Source organism: Loxodonta africana, chromosome 8 (assembly GCF_030014295.1).
Source record: "Loxodonta africana isolate mLoxAfr1 chromosome 8, mLoxAfr1.hap2, whole genome shotgun sequence".
NCBI lineage: Eukaryota > Metazoa > Chordata > Mammalia > Proboscidea > Elephantidae > Loxodonta > Loxodonta africana.
Genome location: NC_087349.1, coordinates 111635898 through 111663609, shown reverse-complemented (window position 1 = coordinate 111663609; position 27712 = coordinate 111635898). Strand labels below are relative to the sequence as shown.

Genomic DNA, 27712 nt, shown 5'->3' with positions numbered 1-27712 from the left:
GTCCCTGGAGAAGAATGTCATGCTTGGTAAAGTAGAGGATCATCAAAAAAGAGGAAGACCCTCAAAAAGAGACGGATTGACATAGTGGTTGCAACAATGGGCTCAAGTATAACAACAATTTTGAGTATGATGCAGGACCGGGCAGTGCTTCGTTCTGATGTACATATGGTCACTATGAGTTGGAACTGACTTGATGGCACCTAACAACAACATATGTATACATATATACATATACATAGCCATTGTTTATGGACATATCCCATTCATTATATTTATTAGAATATAAAATCTTCGAAAGAGTTATTACTCCTGGGAAGGGAAGGAGGGAATGGGATATGTTAGGGTTATACAGGCAGAATCACCTGTGTTTGTATTTCCTAGAAAAACAAAAAGAAATGAAGCAAATTTATCTAAATGTTAACATTTGTTAACTATTTTATTCTGGAATTTTCTATGAACTGGAACTATGTTTAAACTTCACAAAAGAGCAGAGATGTTCCAGGTGCAGTTTCTGTTTGAAGAGTGAGACCCAAAGACCCCCAAGGTGAGTTGGAGACCAGGAGCCGCCTTGCATAAGCTAAGCCCACAGCCTGCAACAGTCTCATAACAGGGAGAAAAAGGAAAGAATATAGGTTGATATGGGACAAAAACAAATGAAGAAAATATTATTGAACCTGAGAAGACAGAGGAAGGGCCACGTGAGGGGAGATTGGAGAAGCTAAGCAAGGAAAGAATAAAGAAAACCCCTGTCTCCAGGTAGAAGAAATGCCCCAGTAGGCATCTGAACTATGTTCCTCAGAGCCAAGCCCTTAACATGTGAGAACCAAAACCAAACCCATTGCCGTCAAGTTGATTCTGATTCAGAGCAACCCTATAGTACAGAGTAGAACTGCCCCCACAGAGTTTCCAAGGAGTGCCTGGTGGATTCCAACTACCGAATTTTTGGTTAGCAACCCTAGCACTTAGCCACCAGGGTTTCCTAACATGTGAGAGGTCAGGGAGAATGTGTGAGAGGTGAAGACAGGGTGGGCAGAATTGTGTTCCATCATTCAAGAAGAGGAATGGGTAGACTGCAGAAACTATAGGCTTAAAATGGTTACCCCCGACCGCTGAAAGAGAAAGTCGTAACAGCTAAAAAGCAAAGATAAATTCATGGAGAACAAAATCATCCTAAAGAAAATACATCATTTTTTATCTGACTATTACTGCAGGGAGATCAGAAGAGTGTCAAGGATACTGCAAACCTGGCCCTCAGCACGTCGCTCACAACATTCTCATGAGCGCAAGGTAGAAATGCAGCCAAAGGATGGTACAAGCTAGCTAGACTGACAGGAGACTGAGCACATTTTCTGAAACAGTGAGAAACAATGGTTCAATAATGAATTGAAGGGGCTTAGTTAAGGGAAGGCCACAGGCTGGGGAAGCCGTATCTCACCATCAATCTCCTTTTCCAGCAATTTGGACTAAGACAGAAGAGAGTGTGTCTAGGAACACAGAGGAAGCCACAATGGGAAGAGATGACGTCAGGGAGGGGGACAGCGAGTCTGTGTTTGCGGAGTGTGGAGGTCCCATGATGACCTATTTTCCCTCTGAGCAGAGCTGTGACACGAAGGATCACTTAGTGTGAACAACACTGTAGGGCAGGATCACCAGCAGCAAGACCAGCCAGGAGGCTGTTGGCATGGTTACTAGGGAAAGGGCATGACCAGCAGGCCGGGATGAGGCTGGTAATGATGTGGACGTGCAAAGTGCTGAGAAGTCTGGATCTGTTCTGAAGGTATGACCAGGTCTGGTGATGGGTTGCAGATGGAGTGTGAGAGAATAGAGAAGTCCAAAGGAGCCCAAGGTTTTGGCCTGAGCAACTAACGACAGAGATGCCATTTCCTGAGATGGGAAAGGATGATGTGAGGGACTGAAAGATTTGCTTCTCATCTCATCCCTGGATTCTTTTTTTTTTTTTTTTTATTGTATGAGTCCATTTGTATGAAATATCAGAATAAGCAAATCCAAAGAGACAAAAAAGCAAATTAGTGGTTGCCAAGGGCTGAGGGGAGGAAGAAATGGGGAACAACTACTTAATGAGTACAAGATTTCCCCTTGGGGTGATGAAAATGACTTGGAATTAGATAGAGGTGGTGGTTGAATGATGCTGTGAGTGCACTCAATGCCACTCAAGTGTTCAGTTTAAAATGTTTTTTAATTTTTATTGTGCTTTAAGCGAAAGTTTACAAATCAAGTCAGTCTCTCATACAAAAGTTTATAAACACCTTGCTATATACTCCTAATTGCTCTCCCCCTAATGTGACAGCATATTCCTCTCCACTTTCTCTTTTCATGTCCATTCTGCCAGCTTCTGACCCCCTTTTACCCTCTCATCTCCCCTCCAGATAGGAGATGCCAATATAGTCTCAAGTGTCTACTTGATCCAAGAAGCTCATTCTTCACCAGCATCTTTTTCTATCCCATTGTTCAGTCCAATCTCTGTCTGGAGAGTTGGCTTTGGGAATAGTTCCTGTCCTGGCTAACAGAAGGTCTGAGGGCCATGACCAAAGGGGTCCTTCTAGTCTTGGTCAGACCATTAAATCTGGTCTTTTTATGAGAATCTGGGGTCTCCATCCCACTGCTCTCCTGCTCCCTCAGGGGTTCTCTGTTGAGTTCCCTGTCAGGGCAGTCATCGTATATAGCCATCATCCCTGGATTCTGAAGCAACTTAAATGCCACTTGCTCAGCCAATCAATATGCAGGCACCCAAGATTCTACAGTTTTATAGTTGTCTGTCAAAGAGCAGGGGAAAGCAATACAAAAATACATAGACATAAAAAATATATATATATCTTCACTGGGTTATCTAGTGCTGCTATAACAGAAATACCACAAGTGGATGGCTTTAACAAACAGAAGTTTATTCTCTCACAGTCTAGGAGGCCAGAGTTCTGAAGTCAGGGTGCCAGATCCTGGAGAAGGCTTTCTCTCTCTGTTAGCTCTAAGGGAAGGTCCTTGTTATCAATCTTCCCCTGGTCTAGGAGCTTCTCAGTACAGGGACCCCAGGTCCAAAGGACACGATCTGCTCCTGGTACTACTTTCTTGGTGATATGAGGTTCCTCTGTGTCTCTACTCACCTCTCTTTCATATCTCAAAAGAGACTGAGTTAAGACACAACCTTAAGGCAGAGATCCCCAGGCTACTGCCTTAAGCAGCTTTGCATTAGAATCCTGTTTCTTTTGCCTGGCCTGGTGATGAATCAAGTTATATGTAAATCCCACTGTGCCTGCGTGGTATGATAAAGAATGTTGCTGATGTAACTTGTATGAACTTGCTACGTGTAAACTCCTTAAAAGTAAACTTTCCCCTTGCCCTCATGGAGCAGTCTTGGTGGCAGCAGCTCTCACTCACTCCTTTTCTTGCTCAATGAAATAAAGGTGCTTTTCTGCCTTCCCACCTGGGTCTCTAGTTTATTGGCCAATATGAGTCATGCCGAGCAGCATCTGGGGTTTCCACCCAGCATCTACTGGAAACAACCTAATCTTGTAGATTGAGTCCTACCTCATTAACGTAATGGCTGTTAATCCCACCTCAACATCATACAGGTAGGATTTACAACACATAGGAAAATCACAACAGATGACAAAATGGTAGACAATTACACAATATTGGGAATCACAGACTAGCCAAGTTGACACACATTTTTTGGGTGGACACAATTCAATCCATAACACTCATGTTTCAAGAAAACAAAAGAAATATCTGTATTTTGAAAGGCGCATTTTTTTTTTACCTTTCAATAGACCTATAAACATTTTTAGTCAAGGGGTTAAAAATCTATATTTTTTCTTTTCACTTCTAGAACCAAGTATTAGCATTGGCCATTGTCAATCAACCTTGCAGGCTATAGTTACATATTATGCTCATTGTAAGAATCAACTCCAGGTTTAAAAACAAAACCCTCCTCTGACAATTTCCTGGTTTGCATTAGAGATCATCTGACATGAATTTTTTAAACTAATTTTAAGGACTAAACAGGTATGAAAAACCCTTAGGATTTTTTTTTTTAATTACATTTTATGATCTGTTTACTCTCCACTATTTATAAGGAGTTGTGTTTACAAGACGCTGGATTAGCAATGGAAAACTGGGTCACCATAATAAGACACTGTTATTTGTTGTTGGTGGCAATGTTACATATCACAAACTTTTAGAAAAACACAAACTCTACTGAAAGCTATGAAGCTGTTATATCCTTTGATTCTCTAATTTCTTTACAAGTGTCTTTCATAAGGAAATCCCCTCAAATGGAAAAAGGCTTTTGGGACATAGATGACCATCACATTATTTATGATAACATAAACAAGAAGCAATAATAGGGCAGAGAGATGCAACATTTATTGAGTGCAAACTATGAGCTCATTCCTGTGCTTGGCACTTATTCAACGTTATTTAGTCCCTGTTTTTTTTAAGAACCTTGGGTGGTAATGACTATGAACCCCACTGTATACATGGAGAAGATGGGACTTTAAGAACTCAGAGAATTACTAAATGCCAAAGCCAGAACCCAAATCCAAGCAAAGAAACAAAATCCATGATTTTCCTCCCTTCCGTAAGCTCATACAACCTTAACAAAATTAAGAGACTACGCTGTATCAAGGCAAATTGACGGTAAATGACAAGGGCAAAACCCTAGTACAGCATTGTTGGCACTAGGCAAAATGCACACATACTTGTTCAGAAAGGCTTAGGAGAATACACATCAAAAAACAAAAAACAAAGAAACCTACTGCCGTCAAGGAATTCCGACTCATAGCGACCCTATGGGACAGAGTAGAACTGCCCCGTAGAGTTTCCAAGGAGCGCCTGGCGGATTCAAACTGCTGACCTTCTAGTTAGCAGCCGTAGCACTTAACCACTACGAGAATACACACAATAACAATAAATTGTTAGACTGCAGGCACTCCATGTGATTTCCCCAACCCACTTTCAAAACTTCCCATGTGCTATTTGTTTTATAATTTTGAATATTAAACAATTTCACAAGGTACAAGCTATCCTTTTAAAATAAAATATCTCTGCAAAGTTGATTTATAACAAAAATTAGTTCTACATCACAAACATGTGGCTCAGCCCCTGGGACATATTTTCCTGCTCTGGATTTGTGAACACTCCATAAACAAAGCTAATTTTAGCTTCTCTGGCTGAGATTATAGAATGCCAGGCGGATTCACTGTGTCTGTGAAGACACTGACACCCTGTGGCAGAAATGACTCGCCGCATACTTCCTGTAAACACTTAAAGTTCTTTATCGCCTTGAGATGGGGATTTTCAACCAGCGCTGCAAGCTGGCTGTGAACACGGGAACTCTAAGCATGGTGGTTAAAAAAAAAAAAAAACGCTGCCGTCACAAGGATTGCGACTCATGGTGACCTTATAGGACAGAGTAGAACTACCCTATAGGGTTTCAAAGGAGCGGCTGGTAGATTTGAACTACCGACCTTTTGGTTAGCAGCTGAGCTCTTAGCCACTATGCCACTAGGTAATCCCAAAGATAACACCCTAAAATGACAGAATTTCCTTCACAACTTAAGTTTTTTAGTAACTTTTCCAAAAAGTGTCATTTTTACTGGTAAGCATCCCTGGAAACTTCTGGACTCAATGCTGGACCTTACAGACACTGCAGTAGCTTCAGTTAGGGGCGGGTGCTGCTGGCAGCTGTGAGGTCGTCCCTTGAGCCCAGGGCCCACTTCATCCTGGATTCCAGAAATCTTTGTTTTAGGACTTTGGATATGGATGTCACTTCAAAACTAGTGAAGGACTCCTTCCATTCATGAGAACAAACCACCTCATGATGACAAAATTGTTTCCAAAACCTATGTAACAGGGTAAATGGACAAGATCTCCTCAGATGACTCTCTTGTTTTTTTCTGATTGAGGCAACGATTTTTGAAAAATAATTCACCTAAACACTTCTAACTTTACAGTAACAAGCAATACAAGGGTTTCTGTTGTTTATATTGATGTATTGATAACCTTCAGATGAAAACCAAAACAAACCTATTGCCATCGAGTTGATTCCAACTCATAGCAGCCTTCTAAGACAGAGCAGAACTTCCTCACAGGGTTTCCAAGGAGCAGCTGGTGAATTCGAACCACCCACCTTTTGGTTAACAGCTGCAGCTCTTAACCACTGCACTGCCAGCGCTTCAACCTTCAGATTCGTCAAAAAAAAAAAAAAAAAAAAAATTTCATTTTATAGAGAAAGGCCTATGGCTTGCCCAACGTCCCATAGCTACCAAAAAGCAGCATTAGAACTCGGGGCACTTGACTCCCAACTAGTGCACTTTCTACTTTTTGCATTTTTGTGTGCTGAATTACAAACTAACTCAGGAACCTTGTTCCATCCCTGTGTATACCTTATTCCTCCTGTTTATGTGGCTTTAAGGACACAGACAAGCGATCTGAGGGCTACGCCCCACCTTATCACTGATCAGCGGCAAGACTATGCCAGACCATTTCAGCTCTCCCTGTGTCTCAGGGTCAGTATGTGTGGGACAAGAAAACTGTACTATGATCTACTTCATGCTTTATAGTTTCATATTCTGAGTTTGAGGGAAAAAAATGACCCAAGTCCCTAAGCCAGTCCACTTCAGGCAGTTAAGCCTGCCCAGTTTATAACCCCTGAGACTCATTTCTAGAGCATGTCTTTCCCACTGGATACAAATGGGAGGGGTTTCAGGAAAATGTAAAACCTCAAGAAAACGACTTGAAGTTCTTTGGCAGGTGGTTATATTTATTATGATTCAAACACCCTTTAATAAAGAAAGTGCAGCCACATTCTGGAATAGAGTGAACGTTAAATCCGCTGGCTTCGAGCCAACTCATAGAGACCCTACAGGATGGAGCAGAACTGGCCCATACGGTTCCCAAGATGCCTACCGGATTCGAACTGCTGACCTTTTGGTTAGCAGCTGTAGCTCTTAACCACTCTGCCACCACGTGAATATTATTGTACATGAAATCAGCTAACCTTTCCAGGAAAGACTGTATTACTTTGACCATTGCCTCAATTATCTAGAGCTGCTATAACAGAAATACCACAAGTGGATGCCTTTAACAAATAGAAATTTATTCTCTCACAGTTTAGGAGGCTAGAATTAGAAGTCTGAATTGAGGGCGCCACCTCCAGGGGAAGGCTTTCTCTCTCTGTAAGCTCTGGGGCAAGGTCCTTGTCATCAATCTTCCCCTGGTTTAGGAGCTTCTCAGTGCAGGGACCCCAAGTCCAAAGGATGCATTCTGCGCCTGGCTTTTCTTGCTTGATTATAATGATGTCCCTCCTCTCTCTGCTCACTTCTCTCTTTCATATCTCAAAAGAGGCTGATTCAAGATACAACTTAATCCTGTAGATTGTGTCCTGCCTCATTAACTTCCTCTAACCCTGCCTCATTAACATCATAGAGTTTAGGATTTACAACCTATAGGTAATCGTGTCAGATCACAAAATGGAGGGCAACTACACAATACTGGAAATCATGGCCTAGCTGGGTTGACACATGTTTTGGGGGGAAACAGTTCAATCCATAACAACCATCTACATCAGGAATTTTTTTTTTTTAAATACAAATCTCTTCTCACAGATTCTTCAGGTTATAGGCTGGATGTTGCTGTTGTTGTTGTTAGCTGCCCGTGGAGTCATGGTAATCCCATGCACACTGGGAGGAAATGCTGCCTAGTCCTGCACCATCCCCATGATTGGCCACGTATCAGACCATTGTAATCTATGGGTTTTCTCAGTCTGATTTTCGGAAATAAGCCTTAAGCCACTTAACTTTTCTCATGGAAAAGAGTAAATAATAATAGCTGCAAATTTTCTAATAAAGCTCCAATCAAGTTTACTTACCATTTTTGAACACTTACTATGGGTGTTGGGGGAGCTACATAAATTCTAATCCTTCCAGTAATCCTGCAGGTGGATGCCCATTTTACAAATGAGGAAAGTGGGGTCAGGGACCTTACGAAGGCTGAGCAGAGACTATAATGCCTGTACTCTGCCTCCACCATGCTATCCTCCTGCCTCTGCACTCAAAAGCACAACATCCAAATACAGCAGCTCCTTTTGGAGAAGACAGAACCTCACAAGCGTGCCCATGTGCGGGTGGATACTACCCAGTGGAGAATGTCAGAAAAAGAGGAGCTTGGCGTGGGATGGGTCTCTGTTTCAATGACGTGGTTACCAAGGAGCCAGGGGAAATTCCTCATGTAAGGCTCCCATCACTGAAAACAGGTTAAGGGAGTACTCTGGTGGCACAGCTCCTATCTTTGTTACCATTTCTAAACATGGGGAAACTCCTCCAGCTGAGAGTCTTATTCCCGACAACCAAAGGAAATCCTCCTCTGCAGGCAACTCCAGACCAGGTGTGTGAAAGTTGTGGTTGCAACAGACATGTTTCAAAAGCACTCAGTCTTTGATATTCCACATGCAGCCAGTCTACCCCTAACTCTGTGAAGGGTGTATGTGGCACAAAGACAAAACAGGGTGAGCAAAGAGGAAGGGGCTGCGGGGAGAAAGAGTGAGGCAGGGACAAACTCGCCCAGAGCACCTACTCAGTTAATACCACTCCTGTTTGAGCAAGGCTTTCAAAGGCTTCCCATATGCTAAAGGATAAACTCCTTGGTGTGGATTTGGGGGCTTTTCCTACCTGCACTCTTTGTCCCCAGCCACCCCTCCTTGTCAAGCACATGGTGGACTTGCTTCAGCACCCTCTCTGCATGCCAGGCCCCACAGGAACCCTTCTCTGCTCCTCAGTTACTAACCTCAAAAGCTGCCTCCAACAGGAGACCACCTCTGTTGACTAGGCATTTCCTCTCTTGTATCTCAGACGAACCTCTATGATATCACTTTTCATGCAGCTTTAATTCTGTGTCTGATGCATCTTGAAATTGCAAGTTCTCTAGAAGCAAGGACATTCTAAACAACTCCTCATTCCCAGGCCCAGGCGGAGCGCCTGGTAGAAAGCGGGACAGGCAAGATGTCTACAGAGCACATCTCATTTACCCCTCAAAGGGGCATTGGGAGGAGGGACCACGAGTCTTCTGTTGTATGGAAAGGCAACGTCAGAGAAGTTCATCAAGATCCCCCATCACATGCCCAGTACAAGGCAGAACAAGTGTTCTCTCACTCCATTGTATTGCTCACCCTCTCTTCTCACTAAAAGGCCAGGATACAGATACAAAGTACGGCTCCTAAAGAATATCTAACTTTTTTTTTTTTTTAACTTTAATTGAGCTTCAAGTGAACGTTTACAAATCAAGTCAGACTGCCACATATAAGTTTATATACACCTTACTCCGTACTCCCACTTGCTCTCCCTCTAATGAGTCAGCCCTTCCAGTCTCTCCTTTTGTGACAATTTTGCCAGCTTCCCTCTCTCTCTATCCTCCCATCCCCCCTCCAGACAGGAGATGCCAACACAGTCTCAAGTGACCACTTGATATAATTAGCTCACTCTTCATCAGCATCTCTCACCTACCCACTGTCCAGTCCCTTTCATGTCTGATGAGTCGTCTTCAGGGATGGTTCCTGTCCTGTGCCAACAGAAGGTGTGGGGACCATGACCACCGGGATTCTTCTAGTCTCAGTCAGACCATTAAGTATGGTCTTTTTATGAGAATTTGGGGTCTGCATCCCACTGATCTCCTGCTCCCTCAGGGGTTCTCTGTTGCCCTCCCTGTCAGGGCAGTCATCGATTGTGGCCGGGCACCAACTAGTTCTTCTGGTCTCAGGATGATGTAGGTCGCTGGTTCATGTGGCCCTTTCTGTCTCTTGGGCTCTTAGTTGTCGTGTGACCTTGGGGTTCTTCATTCTCCTTTGCTCCAGGTGGGCTGAGACCAATTGATGCATCTTAGATGGTCGCTTGTTAGCTTTTAAGACCCCAGACGCCACATTTCAAAGTGGGATGCAGAATGTTTTCATAATAGAATTATTTTGCCAATTGACTTAGAAGTCCCCTTAAAACATGGTCCCCAAACCCATGCCCTTGCTCCGCTGACCTTTGAAGCATTCATTTTATCCCGGAAACTTCTTTGCTTTTGGTCCAGTCCAATTGAGCTGACCTTCCATGTATTGAGTATTGTCCTTCCCTTCACCTAAAGCAGTTCTTGTCTACTTATTAATCAGTAAAAAACCCTCTCCCACCCTCCCTCCTTCCCCCCCTCGTAACCACAAAAGTATGTGTTCTTCTCGGTTTATACTATTTCTCAAGATCTTATAATAGTGGTCTTATTATACAATATTTGTCCTTTTGCCTCTGACTAATTTTGCTCAGCATAATGCCTTCCAGGTTCCTCCATGTTATGAAATGTTTCAGAGATTCGTCACTGTTCTTTATCGATGCGTAGTATTCCATTGTGTGAAAATACCACAATTTATTTAACCATTCATCCGTTGATGGACACCTTGGTTGCTTCCAGCTTTTTGCTATTGTAAACAGAGCTGCAATAAACATGGGTGTGCATATATCTGTTTGTGTGAAGGCTCTTGTTTCTCTAGGGTCTATTCCGAGGAGTGGGATTTCTGGGTTGTATGGTAGTTCTATTTCTAACTGTTTAAGATAACGCCAGATAGATTTCCAAAGTGGTTGTACCATTTTACATTCCCACCAGCAGTGTATAAGAGTTCCAATCTCTCTGCAGCCTCTCCAACAAGAATATCTAACTTTTAAGGATTCACCCGAATGCATCAACATGACCAAAAGAAACACAAACATCTGGGTTTCCTTTTTAAGTTGCTATGGATTTGTGCTGATTGTGTCAAAGGACTGCATTTAAGGCTAGTGAGGACCTTTGCCACCATGAGTCTATCGCCTACCACTGCCTGGATATTTTGGAAAGAATCAGATAAAATATAAGTGTTTCCTCCTACATCCTGCTGTTTTATTTTTAACTACTTTACCTGCATCACTCCCTAAACTAAATGAAAAAACGATAGTGAGAAACACTTTTAAGATTTTATAGATGCCACATGTCTCCTTCAGTCTGCATTAAGGAACTCTGGGGTCTAAATAGAAAAGTTGTCTAAACCTTTAGGCATAGTCAAAAATATCAGTACCCTCTGTGCCTAGAGTCAGAGCATACCTTCAGGTCAAGAACTGGTCAAATGGTCACAGGGGTCATCTAATCAACTGGCATAACAAAGTTCATAAAGAAAATGTTCTACTTCCAACTTTGGTGAGCAGTGTCTGGGGCTTTAAAAGCTTGGGAGTGGCCATCTAAGATACATCTACCAGTCCCATCTTAACCGGAACAAAGGAGAATGAAGAAAACCAAAGACACAATGGAAATACTAGTCCAAAAGACTAATGGAACACAGGTACCACAGTCTCCGCGAGCATGAGCCCAAAAGAACTAGATAGTACACGGCTACAACCACTGAATGCTCTGAGAGGGATCATAATAGAGGGTCCTGGACAGAGTGGGAGAAAAATGTAGAACAAAATTCAAATTCGCACACACACAAAAAAAAATGACCAGACTTACTGGTCTGACAGTGAATGGAGGAATTCTCAAGACTGGACACCCTTTTAACTCAGAACTGAAGCCATTCCTGAAGTTCACCCTTCAGCCAGAGATTAAACAGGTCTATAAAACAAACAATAACACAATCATGTATACTAGACCAAAAGGGTGACAACTGCACAAAAGCAATGACAAGAAGGCAGGAAAGAATAGGAAAAATGGACAGACTGAAATGGGGAATTGGGTGTGGAAGGGGAAAGTGTTGACACATCGTGTAGACTGCAACCAATGTCACAAAACAATTTGTGTATACATTGCTCAATAAGAAACTAATTTGCTATGTAAAGTTTCACCTAAAGCACAATTAAAAAGAAAGAAAAAAGTGAGAAACTGGTCAAGATCATTAACAGAAAAGGTTTCCTGGGTTAATAAGGCTCAACTATAGCACTTCAATAACTGGTCAGAGTTCTGTGTTGTGTTGTCCAGCCCAAAGTTCAGCCGAGAAAACGCGTACCTGAAGGTGAAAAACCTAAGAGATCACATTACTGTTTCTCTACTGTAGAGTTTAGAGAAGCTGTATCAACTTTGCAAGAGCAAGATGCTTCAGCTCCCTTACGACTCTAATAAATGGCTCTTCTGATATATTCTTCAGAACCACCTTACAAATTAGGCATGATTACCCTCATTTTACAGAGGAGATTAAGGAATTTAGTCCACCTCCCAAGATCTCCAAGTGATCTCCAGTGATCTCTAAGATCACTCAACTGGTGGCAGGGGGAAGAAAGCATAGGCTTTTTGGAGGTAGGTGAACCCGGGTTTGGGTCATTGTGTGTACCTTCTTTCATCGGTCCTATACGCACATTTTGTCATCTTTTTGCATCCCTGAAAATGGGGCAACTGATGCCATATCATGATCATCATCTGCCACGAGGCAGTAATGACACAGTTCTCGCCGCCTGCATTGACAAGAACTTGGTCATCCCTATTTATGTTATCATCACCTCAACTGAATTACAGGCAGCTTTTTATGAGTCGGAATCGACTCGACAGCACTGGGTTTCTGGGCATTATACACGTTGAGTTTAACTGCCATCTAAAGTATCTTCAAAGAGATTACATTACGATTTGGGACTGAAACAAAATTATTGTGTTTGTACAAAGGCACAAAAGCAGTGCAGCGATCAGCACTGTGTTACCAGTAAGGCAAATACTCATCGTTGCAACTCGGCGAAAACCCCAGTGCTTATGGGACCTAAGGCAGGAAGATACAGAGAGGTGGAGCTGGCTTACATTTTATTACTGGATATCTGCAAAAGGAGTTGCCTCTCACAGGCAATGCAACTGAAGGAAGGCAGAAATAGAGGACATTCAAAGAAACAAAAGGCTGGTGTGACCCATTCATGCTGATGCTTTCTCGATCCTACCTTCTAATACGATTAAGGACACATGAGTATGACAATTAGCAGACCGGAAGTCAACAGCTTAGGTGAAAATTATCAAAACAATGGCAGAATGCCCTTAAGAAATGTTACCTCACCAATATGCTTGATGGGAGGGAGGATAATATCAAGCAAAAATTAGTGGACATTAACAAATATGATGAATAACTTGACCTCTGAAAGCTGGGAAATTCCTGGATCTATATAAGGAAGATAATTACGCTTACCTCATAGTGTCATGAAAAGGATAAAATGAAATCATATAACTAAGCACAGAGCCTAGCACAAGACAAGCATGTAGTGGCAGCTGTGGTCAACATCATCAAGAGCCATCATTATTTATTAAGTGCTGTCCTGCCCTCGGGCTAGAAACCCAAACCAAAAACCAAACCAGCTGCCCTGAAGTTGATTCCGACTCATAGCGACCGTACAGGACAGGGTAGAACTGCCCCACAGGGTTTCCAAGGAGTGCCTGGTGGATTTGAACTGCCGACCTTTTGGTTAGCAGCTGTAGCTCTTAACCACTACGCCACCAGGGTTTCCCTATTATTGCTTCATTTACTGACTTTTGATTTACAGTAAAATTCACCCTTAAAAAAAAAAGGAAGAACTATGTTCTAGAGAACACTTCGTGTCAGCATATAATTATCTCTTTCATTCACTTTTACAGTTTCAAAGTACTCAATCACATAGATGTGCCATAGTTTAATCTACCAATCCCCTACCGGTGAGCATTTGAGTTGCTTCCATCTTTTGCTACAACAAACAATGCTGCAATAAATAGCCTTGTTCAAGCATTGTTATTTTTGCCAGTGTGTTTTTGGAATATATTTCTAAAAGCAGGATTTCTGGGCCAAAGGGTAATATGTATAATATATATAGTTTGCCTAGATATTGCCAAATTCCCCCTCTGTAAAGGTTGGAGTATTTTGCATTCTGTTCAGCAATATATGTATAAGGTCCTCATAGATTAGCAAACAGAGTATATTGAGAAATTTCTGTCAATCCAATAGATGATAAATGGAAGTGCACCGTAGGTTTAATTTACATTTTTCATTGAGTGAATTTGAATGCTTTTTTCCACTTATTTATGTACCATTTGCATTTCTTTTTCTGTGAACTTTCTGTTCACTTTTATCTATATCAGGTTGTGATTTTCTTTCTTTCTAAATGTCCCCCATTTATCATTTGGATTTTTTCTTTGCTTGTAATACCCTTCCTTCCTTTTTTTTTTGTCATTTAAGAGGGTTTTTTTTTTTTTTCAAAAAGTTAAATTTATAAATCTGTTTCTTGTATTGAATCTGGATATTGAGGCATAGTTAAGAAAGTGCTCTTTACTCTGAGTTTAAGATGCATTCACTTACATTTTCCGCTGGTACTTGTTGTTATTGTTAGGTGCAGTCGACTTACATGATACCAATTTTTACATTTAGATTTCTGATCCATTTGGAATTTATTATTAGTGTACAGTAGAAGAAACATATGGAATTTCATTTTTTTTTCTTTATGGCTATTCGATTATCCCAGCTCCACTTATTAATCAGTTTATTTTTTTTCCACCGATTTGATGGACCGAATATATTATATACCATGTTTCTATTGCAATTGGCTCTAGATTTTCTACTCTGTTCCAGTGATCTATTTGTATACCAATATAAAGTTTTAATTAGAATTTTTATATTTTAAAAAAGAGTAAGGCTTACCAATCCTTCTTGCTTTTCAGGGTTTTCTTGGCTATCTGTGCTTGTTTATTTTTCCAAGTAAACTTTGATGATCAACTTATTTTGCTCTACAACAAAACCTGATTGACATTATGATGTTGAGTCTTCCTATCTAAAAAAGTTCTATTTGTATAATTCTACTTTGTGTTTATTTGTAGAATTTTATAATTTTCCTCATACATTAGATATTTCATAGGAAGTTTCTGTCTAGGTATGTGTGTATGTATGAATTTATTTATTTCTATCACGAATGTGTTCTTCCATGCCATTAGTAAGGGAAAAAAAACCCAAACGAATTAGCATTGCTCACTGCAAAATCTAGGCACTTCTTCATGCTATAGCAAAAGTTAAAATATCTGTAATAACCAAAAGGTACGACATACCAAATTCTTCAGTGCAATTAAATAGATCCCCTATTCAAACATAAATGTAGTTTGTAGAAACTCATTGCCATCAAGTTGATTCTGACTCACAGTGACCCTATAAGACAGAGCAGAACTGCCCCGTAGGTTTTCCAGGAAGTGGCTGGTGGATTTGAACTGCTGACCTTCTGGTGAGCAGCCGAGCTCTTAACCACTGGACTTCCAGGGCTCTGCAGTTTGTGGAGTGCATAAAATATTTTAAGATGTTTTCAGCGGCTTGTGGCCAAAATAGAGACTGGTAACAGGTAAGTCTTACAGACTAGTAAGTTAATGGACATTTCAAATAATTTTCAGTTGATTTAAGTTTGTTTTACAGCCAAGAAAACTGTATTACTGGTGTGATTACGGAAGGTAAGGATTTGCTTAAGGTTACAAGTGAAGAAGGGATTTTCTTTCTTTAAAATCATCACATAAATTTGGTTCTAGTGGATTTGGATTCAGGTGGGAATGGTCCTAAAAATTCTTACGGACAGGCTGCTGCATTACTGGGGCTGAGGTGCAGCCTCAGTGGCCAGGTTCAGGCATTAGATCCTGCTTCACACTGGAAACGTTCTTATTCACAAGCCAGATTTGGCTGCCATAAGAGTTGATGTCTGATTTTCACAGGGCATTAAAATATGGCCATTAATAAGAAGGAAAATAGCAATAAGGGTTTAAACTCATGTTTTTAAAGTAGTATGTGAGGAAATGAGTACATCTCAACACAGCTGCTCTTAGATTCGGCACTGAAATAATTGTGAAAGGGACACACACATTCTCTTAAATTAAAAAATGCAGTTAGACTTTTTTTTAAAACCAAAAGTAAAATTGATTTGGCCTTTTGTTTGAACAATAAGGGCTGCCTTACCAATTAGTTTATATGCAGACATCTTCTATAAACCCAAGATCTTGGCAAAAATATATTTAAAGTTTAGAATATGATTTAAAAAAAATTACTTAAAAAACCCACTGTATTGGTAAAGGTGTGTGAAAAGGAACAACATTTCAATTTCCTCAAACCTTAATAATATGTTAGGTTTAAAAAGGTACCTAAGAGCAAAAGAGTAAGAAGTATAATTATCATTTGTTAAGTCTTGATAAGGCTTTTTTTCCCCTCTTCTTATTCTCTCAGAAGTAAACAACTAGTGATTCCTCTGAAAGTCAGATGGCTTTCAAATCTTTGCTACTGACAAATTTAAAAGAGAATCTAATTGGGTACAGATCAAAGATCATCCAAAATAACATCTAATAATAGATCACTACATGATTTTGACAGATTATCCAGAAGGACTTTAAAGAATTGAAAGACGCTGCTGTAACAATCATACACTTATTTATGTCTAACAGTTTTTTTGATGCTTACGTAAGTGAAAATGAAAAAAGGCACAGAAATAACGTTAAGCCTTTTCTAATTTCATATGTAAGTCATGTTCATCAGCGGATACACGGACTAAATGAAACACAAACCACCATTCATCTCATTAAGGGATGTCTTTTCAAGAAAAAAAATTACTTTTCATGTTAAACAATTATATATCAGTATTAGTAAGATATACATCACTTTCATTTATTTTGCAATAATAATGAGAGCTCAATCTAGAAGAATATTTTTCTACTTAGGCTTTTATGATTACATAAACTTAAAAATATAATTTAGGCAAATGTTTTTATTTATAAGAAATTCCATAGATCACAATTTCTATTAATCTACAAAAATTCTATAATGTATTAATCTACAAAATATCTTCAAGCATAAAATATATATTGAATAGAAAAAAATACGTGGGAACTGGATGGAAATCAAGAAAAAAGAAACAATACAAACTTTCTTACTGTTAAAGAAGAGTTTGTCCTTGTAATTTATTAAGGTGATGGTGAGTATCAAGTATATATCAGATAAATTTAAAATTAGATAAAATTAAAATGTTTTGAATTACATTCTTCCAACTATTTAAGCGTATAAAGAAATGTTTACATGGCAACTTGAAAATGTGAGGACATACACAGTTTTAAAATAGTCTTTCAAGGGCTACAGGAGCCAATCATTAAAATAACTGGGTTGCATGTTTTTTTATAAGGTTGCAGAGTTAGTAACTGGTAGATCCAGGGCTGGAAAACAGGTCTGTCTGGGTCCAAAATGTCAGGCTATGCCTGATAATGTATGAAAGTAACTGGTTGACAGTTTGAACCAACCAGGCACTCCTTGGAAACCCTATGGGGCAGTTCTGCTCTGTCCTATAGAGTTGCTATGAGTTGGAATCAACTTGACAGCAATGGATTTGTGTTTTCGTTTTTTTTTAAAATGAATTCTCCTGATCCTGCTGACCAGTGCAGAGAGAGCTAGAAACTAAAATATTCCACGTCTTCCAAACGTATCACGGGCAATTAAAAAAGAAATCATCTTCAGCTTTGTGCATCTCTTTAGGCTACAACAAAAACCATGCTAAAACAAATCAAATATTCCATTCCCTAGAAGATTGTGCACAGCAGTGACAAGTCCCACCAAGTTAGCAAAAGCAGTCCTGGGGTGTTAGTACTCACGTTCCAGCCCCTCCCAGACGCTGACTCTGAACCATCCTCGCCGTCCACGCCCAACAGCTCGAGCTGCTCAGCCTGGAACACAAGCACGTGTCCCAACTGTCACCATGTGCAGATGAATTTAGACAAAAAATGTCACCCTTAGCAGTAACTAAGGCAAAAATGTACACTTCAAGGCCGAAGAACTTGAACCTACAGAGTTTTAATCCACGGTCAGTTCCCCTTAGTTCCTGGACTTTAGAGCTGTCCTAAAACAGCCCCTAACCAAAGTGTTCACTGATTGACAATCTCAATAAGATTTTCTTTTTCCAAAAGAAGCTCTTTGGCTTTAAAAAAAAAAAAAAAAAAAAAGCAATGTTAAAATATTAGTGAGTGTGAGCTGATGGAATTAGACACCTTATAAACCAAATAATTTACTGGGTTTTGAGGATTTTTAAGTTCTGAATTCAGTTTTACTACTGGACTGACGATTGTGTATACACAGAAATAATTCACCAAATATCTCACTCCCAATCTTTAAAAGAGAAATGCTAATGATATCTCACTTCATTGTTTACAAGAGTGTTTTGCACATTATGGTTTGTTCCCCATCCGTAACAGAATCACCTGGGGAGCCATTTAAAAATACAATTCCTAGGCCCCAACCTGCTGCAAAAAGGCCTCTTTAAAGTGTTAAAAAGCAGAGATGTCACCAAGAGAACTAAGGTGCACCTGACCCAAGCCATGGTGCTTTCAAATGCCTCATATGAATATGAAAGGCAGACAATAAATAAAGATATTTGAAAAAGAAATGATGCTTTTGAATTATGGTGCTGGCAAAGAACATTGAATGGACTGCTGAAGAACAAACAAATCTGTCTTGAAAGAAGTACAGCCAGAATGCTTCTTATAAGCGAGAATGGCAAGACTTCCTCTCATGTACTTTGGACATGTTATCAGAAGGAACCAGTCCGTGGAGAAGGACATTAAACTTGGTAGAGTCAGCGAAAAAGAGGAAAACCTTCAACGAAATGGATTGACACAGTGGCTGAAACAATGGGCTCAACCATAGCAAGATTGTGAAGATGGCACAGGACTGGGTAGTATTTTGTTCTGTTGCACATAGAGCCACTGTGAGTCGGAACCCACTCGACAGCACCTAACGACAGGGCCCAATGTGGCCTCCTAGGACAGGATCTAAGAATCCAGTTGTTAACCTCCATCCTAGGTGATTCTTAGATTCTTGGGTTAGGGCACAAATAATGTCAAAATCATATAAAACTATCAAATGTTTTCAAAACATTAGAAAACAAAAGATATAAAATGAGGGAAGACATTTTCTGTTGTCTACTTCAGCCAAAATTATATCCCTTTTATTGGCCAGTGACATAGAGATGTCATACAGGCAGTCCCTGGATTAGGAACAAGTTCCATTCCCAAGTCTCTAAGTTGCATTTGTACGTTAAGTTGGAACAGTTTGGTATGGTTCATATCCAACGTCAGTTAATCAAATGTTTGTCTTAGTAGATGGTATATAGTATACACTCCAATGCATAAAAAAATCAAAGAAACATTTCCAGATATACTAAAATATCTTTAACATAATAACTCAGTAATAATAATAATGTTTTGATGTGCATCACAAAGCAGCACGCACTTATTATTATAAATCATTTTTACCTCAAATTTTTAATACAATAGGCTTTACAGGGGTTGGTTCCCAACTATGGGTTGTATGTAAATCAGACATTCATAAACTGGGACTGCCTATATGGATGTGTGTGTGTGTGTGTAATGTCTTACATATATATAATATATATAACATCACATATGTCATATATATAAAATATGCACACACACATATACGTGCACGTACTTATATACACATAATTATTCTTTTTCCTTTTGAGGAAAAGATAGTAAGGAGCCAATTTAGCTTTAAATGCCTTGATATTTCTCCCTTCTTAGTGTTCTAGTTACTGAGAGGTTTGCAGACAGACCATCTGGCATCATAGGATATAATTTTAAAAATAATTTACTTCAAATCCTCATTTAAAAGATGAAGAACTAAGACTTGCGAAGTAATGTACAATGTAAATATGTGATTAAGAGCAAGGAGTATGGGTTTGAATTCTAGCGTAATTAATTCTGACATTCATTGGCACTATGATTAGCTCAGAGTTGCTTAGCCTCAGTTTCTTCACCTGTAAAGTAGGGTGGATAATATCTCTTTCATCAAGTTTCTAGAAAGATTAAATGAGGTTGTATTTAATAAAGTATCTTCTATAATAAAAAAGAAGAAAACAATGAATTAAAAAGTTAGTATAAAAATATAATAATCCAATAAGGGTAAGATCAAATAAGGGATGTGTGGAATAAAACAAAAGACAGAGAAAGTTATAAATGAAAGATGAGATATATAAAACATGGAAAAAAATTACAGCAGATTTAAGAGAGAGAAAAGAATAGAGTGCTTCATGACAGAAGGAAAAATCACTCATCATCAGTGGACCGGACTTATATTCACTGACGAGTCATCCTTCCTTGATCTTTTTCACACGAGTTCAACAGAGTGTCTCCCCAAAACTCTCAGAAGCCAAATCACTCCAAAACTCTAACTCTGCCGGTTACTTTATCTTGCTTAAAACAAAAGCATTTCTAAATGATTTTTTACTTTCTTTGCTGGCAGTTTTCTCTCTCAAAGGATGAAGACACAAGAAGGACCACAGCTTGAGATCGAAGTGTGAGGAATGAGGACGTGGTAAGAAATCTAGTAGGAAATGGAGGACCAAGAAGGACAATGAAGAATGCAGTCCCAGCAAACTGATTTAAAAAATTTCAGGGAAAAAAAAAAATTATAGAGAGTTGGGAAATTCAAACACAAATTCTGGTCCTGTAATTTCAAGTAATCCCAACAAGAAATGAAAAGAGGGAAGAGGGAAGGAGAAGAGAAAAAGTCTCAAAAGATCTTAGAGAGATAAACACTGAGCACAGATTGTCAAAGGATAGGCAGGAACATGGGGAAAAGTGTATATAAAAAAAAAAAAAGCCAGTGATAAATATAAGAAAATCACAAAATAGTAATCAAAGCATCAAGAGAGGAAATAAAAATGAATGGAGGTTGGTGCAAAACTGCTGAAGACGCTTGCTAGGAAGCCTCCGCTAGTTTGCTCTCCTGAGTCCGACCTGGAACCCCACTGCTGCCCACCTTGATGGCTCTTCTCTCACATTTGGAAACATAACGGGGCGAGTGGGCCAAGCGCTAGCTTTGCTGTCACACAGACCTGGGAGCTAATCCCAGGACTGAAGCAAACTAACTTCTTCCTCTGAGTTCCAGGGTCCTCCTCTGCAAATCTGGGGTGAATCACCAGGCCCCTGGAGGGCAGAGGAGATTGCTCATGGAAAGCCTGTTGCACAGCTGCCCAGATCTCTGCAAAGATGCAGAGATGGCTCCTAAAAGCAAATGCACTTTTCCTCCAGCTTCTTCTAAAATATACAGATAGTGAACCCTTCCAAATTAAACTTACGGTATTAAAGCATAACGTTCATTAGAACACTTTTTTCGTCCCACTTATTTGTAAGGAAAAAATATTAGATATAAGGAGAATACACCTTGAAAATACATGATATGAATAGCAACCATTTTCTTGGTTATTAGGCATTTATGGTTTTAAAAATTGTAAGTGATAGTAAAAACCTTAACTTTTTAACAGAGCTCTATGACACTGTGTTTAAAATATGATTTTAAGATCTATTTAATAAAGACGAAAAAGATCAACAAAATGAACCTATCATGCAGTATTATCAAATTGTATTAGGAGGGGCAGAGAACATCTAATAATTACTAGCAATGTACCAGTTCAACAACTGATACTCTTGTCTACAAGAGGCCTTAAATCTAGTTCTTCAAGGCTTCACATGTTAAACAAGGCTTCTGATCGTTTATGGAAATATTGTTGTTATTGTTATTAGTTGCCATCAAGTTGATTCTGACTCATGGCAACCCCATGTGTGCAGAGTAGAGCCGCTCCACAGAGTTGTCAAGGTTGTGATCTTTCAGAAGCAGATCACCAGGCCTGTCTTCCAAGGTGCCTCTGGGTGGGTTTGAACCACCAGCCTTTCGGCTAGTAGTGGAGCATTTAACTGTTTGTACCACCCAGGAACTCCTATTTATAGGAATATTGATTATTTAACATAAACTTAATGTAACATGTGTGACCAAGCACAAATGAACCCACAAATGAACTTTGTGCTTAGGACCAGGTGCGTCAGCCTGGCTTCCTGGATGGTATGAGAGTGTGGCCTGACTCCCTTTTCTGGAGCATCTTGATCTAAAACACATTCCATAGCAGTTAGTGGCCTGTCAGCACATCCCTCTCCTTTTTCCCTAAGAACATGTCAACATTCTCAGGAGCTGCTCGGCCAAATGTGTGTTATAGGGTACCTGGTCAATCCCACTTCTATATCTGTTCTTAGCAGAAAGAAGACACACACATGCAGACTACCTCCCTGTGTCATGGGGGACTGACTGTCACTGTTGAGGCTAACGTTGCTTTGCCTCTTCTCTATGTGAGTAAAGCATTGCTCCAACCAGTGCCTGTTTATACGTCGTGTCTTTCTTGGTGACCCCAACATCTGCAAACTATGGAGTGGATTACTGTCCTCCAGGTGATGGGACTCCTCCCATGGAGGTGGTAACAGCTGTCATTTGTCTGATAAATGCATTCATTTATTCACTGATACAAGGGATTGAGTTTTAACCACATGTGAGGTACTGAGTATACGCCAGGCAGAAGAAGGTCTCACGTCCTGGCCCTTCAGGAGCTCACAGGTTTTGTGATCTACTAGTAAATAAAACACTATCACCCAAAGTCATTGCTTAAGGGATCAAGTATGAAAACGCAAGGCATTCATTTCAGGGCATACTTACAGGCTCCTTTTTACCTCAAGGAATCAATATTCCTAAATATAATTATTTAGAAAAATTCCAAGATAGGCTGAGTACAGACATTTCAAGAGATTGTTTTTACTTAATGCACAATCATATGTATATTTAATCCATTACCTTACTATTGCTTCTTTTATTAACTTTGAAAAATCCCAGGAATTTCTTCTTCTCCTTATCTGTTTCATCATCACCAAGTGATGATTTTCTCAAGGTTTCTGGGGGGAAAAAAGAAAACAACAAAGTACTAAGTTATCTTTCAGCCTCTGAAACAAGCCATTAAATATGTTACTTTAAAAAGCTCAATGAATGAGTTCTCTACTCTTAAACTTTTAGCTGTTATTACAGAGGAAAACTGTTGTTAAAACTATTGCAAGTTTTTCAAGTGCCTCAAAACTTTCAGGCCCATTTAGAAAATTTCTAAAGGTTCTTACGATCTTTTAATGATCATGCTGGTATTTTCTGTAGGTGAAGTTGGGCCATGCATCGGAATGAAAAAAAACAAAACAAATGAGAAAGTTCTGGGGCAGTGTTGCCCAATGGAATCATAATGTGAACTACATATGTGATTTTAAATTATCTAGTAGCCATATTTAAAAAACTAAAAAGAAACAGGTGACATTCATTTTAATAACATATTTTATTTAACCCAACATGTCATGTGATCAATATAAAAATTAACGAGATATTTTACTTTTTATTTTTTTGGTACTAAGTCTTTTGGTACTTGGAGCCCTGGTAGCACAGTGGCTAAGAGCTCAGCTGCTAACCAAACGCTCGGCAGTTCGATTCTACCAGCTGCTCCGTGGAAACCCTATGGGGTGGTTCTACTTTGTCCTATCAGAATCGACTTAACAGCAATGGATTTAGTTTTTTGGTTTAAGTCTTCAAAACCCAGTGTGTACTTTACATTCACAGTACATTTGGACTAGCCGTCTTCCAAGTGCTCAGCAGCCATGTGTAGCTCGTGGTTACCAGATTGTACAGCATGGATCCAAAAAAATAAAAAACCAAACCTGTTGCCATCAAGGTGATTCTGACTCATGGTGACCCTAGAGGACAGAGCAGAACTGCCCTATAGAGTTTCCAAGGAGTGCCTGGTGGATTTGAACTGCGACCTCTCGGTTAGCAGCCATAGCTCTTAACCACTATGCCACCAGGATTTCCACAGTGTGGATCCAGGACTGTGGAATCAGTGCAAACATCTGTTTTGTGAACTACGAGTGCACTAAAAAATACTAATTAAATAAAACAGGTAAATACCTTCCTGACTGAAGACATCCCACTCATTCCCAGGATACAGAATAACGGTGAGGGTGAGACGTTTACACAGACAGTATTTGAGATAATCAAATCAGATTTTCCTAGGTCCACATTTCCAGATTTTCCTTCATCTACCTCAGCCAAAATTGTTTCCTTTTTAATTACATTCTCTAGAGGGCTGATTTTTTTCTTCTTTTAAATGAATGTTTGGAAAGTATCTCTTGATTGTCCCCAGTCTTCTCCTTTCTTGGTGCTTTCTTCATCAGAACTATAGAGCTAAAACAGGCCTTTCCATTTTCCAGGAGAGAAACGGAAGCCAAGGCTGGTCAGGCCATGGCTCCGAAAGTGTGGGCGAACAGGCAGCATCACTCAGGAACTTGGGAGAAATGTGAATCCCTGAGACCACTCTAGGCCTCCCAAATCAAAACTCTGGGGACAGGGCCCAGCACTCTGTGGTTTAGCAGGCCCCTCTTAAGCTGCAGTCTAGGGATCACACTTGAAAACCATTAGCATAGTGGTTAAGAGCACCTACATTTGAGGTTTACTTCAAATTGCTTAGCCTCCCCACGCCTTAGTTTCTTCATCTACTTTTTGGAGATGATTTGGTTGACTGTGAGAATTAACTGAGGAATAGTGCCCAGAACACACAGCTCTACCATACTACCAATTATTATCATTTAGTGACAAAGCCCACTTTAGGCCTTTGGCATTAATTCATCCAGTTCTTCTTCTCCAAAGCATATAATTATGGCAAAAGAAGGGAACACTTAGGCATTCCTGAAGGACAGGAAATTTGCTGGCATTACTGCCAACTACCAGAGGGCTAGACCTCCCACATCCACTGGTTGAAAGATGATGAACTGGGATTTTAAAGACTCTGACATGAGAATATAACCCAGTCAAGGTAAACATCAATTAACTTGCTTTATCTACTAATAGATAACTTCATAATCGAGTTGGAGAGCAAACGTGAGAGTAAGTGTATTAGTAAAGTATAACTTATACATTAACACTTATACTGTGTACCCGACAAAGCAAAAATCAAGCTAGTGCATTCTTTAAGTCATTTTATAAATACCAAAAGGCCTGTATTTTAGTCACAAGAGTTGGGGATCTTGGTTATGTGCAAGTGGCTCCAGCAGCGACATCACACACACTTTCAAACAAAAGGACCAGATCTAATTGGCTAATAGGGATGCACAGATGGAGACTATATATATATATATATACACACACACAAACATGTAGTCTTTCTTATATATACACACACACATAGTCACATATTATCAAAATTCTCTATTATATACAGAGCTATAGAGAGTAAAAATATACAACCTGTAGTATGGATAAATATGAATCTTTGACAAATAATGTTTCCAGAACTGAGTGAAATGTGACATGAATATATTGAAATGGGTGCTATCATAATGCCCTACATATAAATAAAAAATAAAACATGTTACTGGAACACAGGCTACTGCATCAGCCACAAAAACAATAGAGTGGACCAGAAAATTACAACAGAATTGAGCCTTCATTTCTCTCCCTGAACAGAGACAGTGGCCAGTCACCACCCTACAGGGCAGAGGTCAGTCCCAGGGATGAAGGCATACGGACAGAACTGAAACAAGTTAGTCCAAACGGCACTTTCTCATGTCTTTGAGGCTGCAGCTGTCTGGTGGCGGCAGAAGCTAAGGTTCCTAGCTCTGAGCTGGGGCCTAAAGTGGCCAGGCTATTTTTAGAGGTGAGGCTTTGGCTACGAACAGAGGGGCCTCCTGTGAGGCCTCTGAGACTCAGCACACGCTGCAGAAAGATCTGTTTGAGAACTAATCAAGACAGCTCAGTTTCCTTACACTGTTTTTGTCAGCCACAATTTCCACAGGAGGCCCAGCTAATTAATGACTCAAACCTCCCACGCTTGGAGGATACATGCGATTAAGATCTAGAGTCCACTATTCCAACTGTACAATAACCTGTGCATGAAATAGCCTTCAGTTGAATTTACTAAAAATTAGATACGAATACACATTTGGAGGGTCATAGTTAATCCATAAGGAAGCGTACACTGTTTCGAAGCTTTAAAATGACTAAAAAAAATGTTGGAGATGGATTGTGGGTTGTGGGGAAAGATGAAGAAGCCCTTAAAAACCAGTCTTCCAGGTGTGAAAACCAAGAATCAGAGTGGTACAGTGACCAGAACAAGGTCACGAAGCAAGGAACTCGAAGAGGAACAGCAGGTCTACACTTGTCAATACATGATTTTTGCACATAATGGGCATGTTTCTAAGTCCTGGTCGCCATCACTGTAGTACATGTTCACAATGGTAATAAATAATCTCTCTCTGATTCACTTTACCACTATCTCAGTCTGTTCCCCAACTAATCCTCCCCCAAATCAACCAGAACTGATAAAGGCTTCATGTGTATGAGTTTTCAGCTCAAAACAACTATCCACTCACTGGGCTCCTTAAAAGAAAGTCCTAATCTTTTCATTAGTCATTTCTACTGTAAGACGGAGATACACAACAGCTAAGGAATATTAAGCATGGTCCAGGCCACGGCTCTTTCAGACTCCACATCCACCTACTGTGGTTCTTAGACAAATGCCAAGTTTTTGTTTCATTATTTATATTTTCTAGAAATAAAATCTATTGTTAAATACCTTCACAAACAAGGACGGAAGCTTCTGTAACATACAAATAAGTACTCATTGGGATTTTAATGAACATTCTGCAGTATGCATGTGTGTGTGTTATAATAAATAAGTGTCAGGGCAAATGCTAAATCTGTACTAATCATTTGCATACTAGTCTATGACAAAAAAAGGTTAAATTTCCAAACTCATACTGCTCCGAATTCTGCAACATGCAAGCTGGAACTCAGGGGCAGGTGAGGGGAGGTAAGCAGAGGTGAAAAGGAGATAGCGTCTTTTCTGCTTGTACCACTTCTTCTCTACTCTGAAATTCTGTGTTCATAAAAAGTCCTGTTTTCTATGACAGCCTTCGTCATTTCTTAGCAATTAGAGCCATACACAGCAAGTTCTCACACTAGGGTTACTCTTTCTTAACCAACCAGGGAATCAAGAAACCAAACCATAACACCATTCCAGCACAGCAAAACACCCCAGAAGTACGGTAGCCACACTCTTCTTCCTTCGGGCCTCACACATGCTGGCCATCTCCGTGCACTGTCCAGCCCAGAGCCATGCAAAGCGCAGCCCAGCACCACGGGGAGCAGCACCGCGGGCTCATTGACTGTACCTCGACAGCTCAGGGAGGGCTCGGACTGAGTTTTGGTCAGAAGAACTGAAAAAGGCAGGCAGGACAAGAATGAGGACAAGCTTCAGAATCTGCAGCAGCCCCTGTCCATGGCCTAGTCCCCCACTCAGTCCAGATGGGTGCTCTGTATCCAAGGGCAGCACGAGGTAGGGGCAGGGCCTGGGTTTCAGTGCTGAATTTCCAGAGCCCTGCAGCTGCTCAGAGCCACTGCAGAAGCAGGTGGCAGCAAAGCCTTCTTTTCTAGCTGCTATTGCCAGGAATTCCAGAGGAGGGCAGGCCTCTGCAGGCAGAGGGCTGAGCAGCATCTCCTCCTGCAGTTGATTCCTCTCACACTTTCTCAAGCAGCTGCAGGGCCAGGGATGGGATGCACCCACCCAGCCCCTACTCCTGACAAGTAACAACCAAGAGGGACAGAGGAAAGGGCTACTCCTACTCCACGGCCTCCCAGGGCAGGCCTGCCAGGGTCAGCTGCAGAAGAGAAAGTGATCCCTAGAAACACCCTTGGGATGATTTGAGTGTTAATATCACTGGATGAAGGCTTTGGCGGGGATGATCATCAAGGTATCTCATAACTGGTGAGGCATGGACAGCATCCAACTGGAAAGGGACACGGGCCACAGGGCTGGGGTGCGGTCTGTGAGCCCCCGAG

At 40.4% G+C, this 27712-nt stretch overlaps 1 protein-coding gene across 3 annotated transcripts in view; it reads right to left on the bottom strand.

Moving 5' to 3' along the window:
- The window catches only part of COBL (cordon-bleu WH2 repeat protein), a 370310-nt gene that overhangs the window by 199282 nt on the left and 143316 nt on the right, over positions 1 to 27712 (bottom strand). For 2 of the 3 annotated variants that reach the window (XM_023544235.2, XM_023544236.2), the window contains exon 5: positions 22643 to 22740. In XM_023544235.2, coding sequence (XP_023400003.1) covers positions 22643 to 22740 — 98 coding nt within the window. Of the gene's footprint in view, positions 1 to 17601; positions 17674 to 22642; positions 22741 to 27712 lie in introns of all 3 variants that reach the window. The other variant, XM_064290208.1, reaches the window with a different exon arrangement.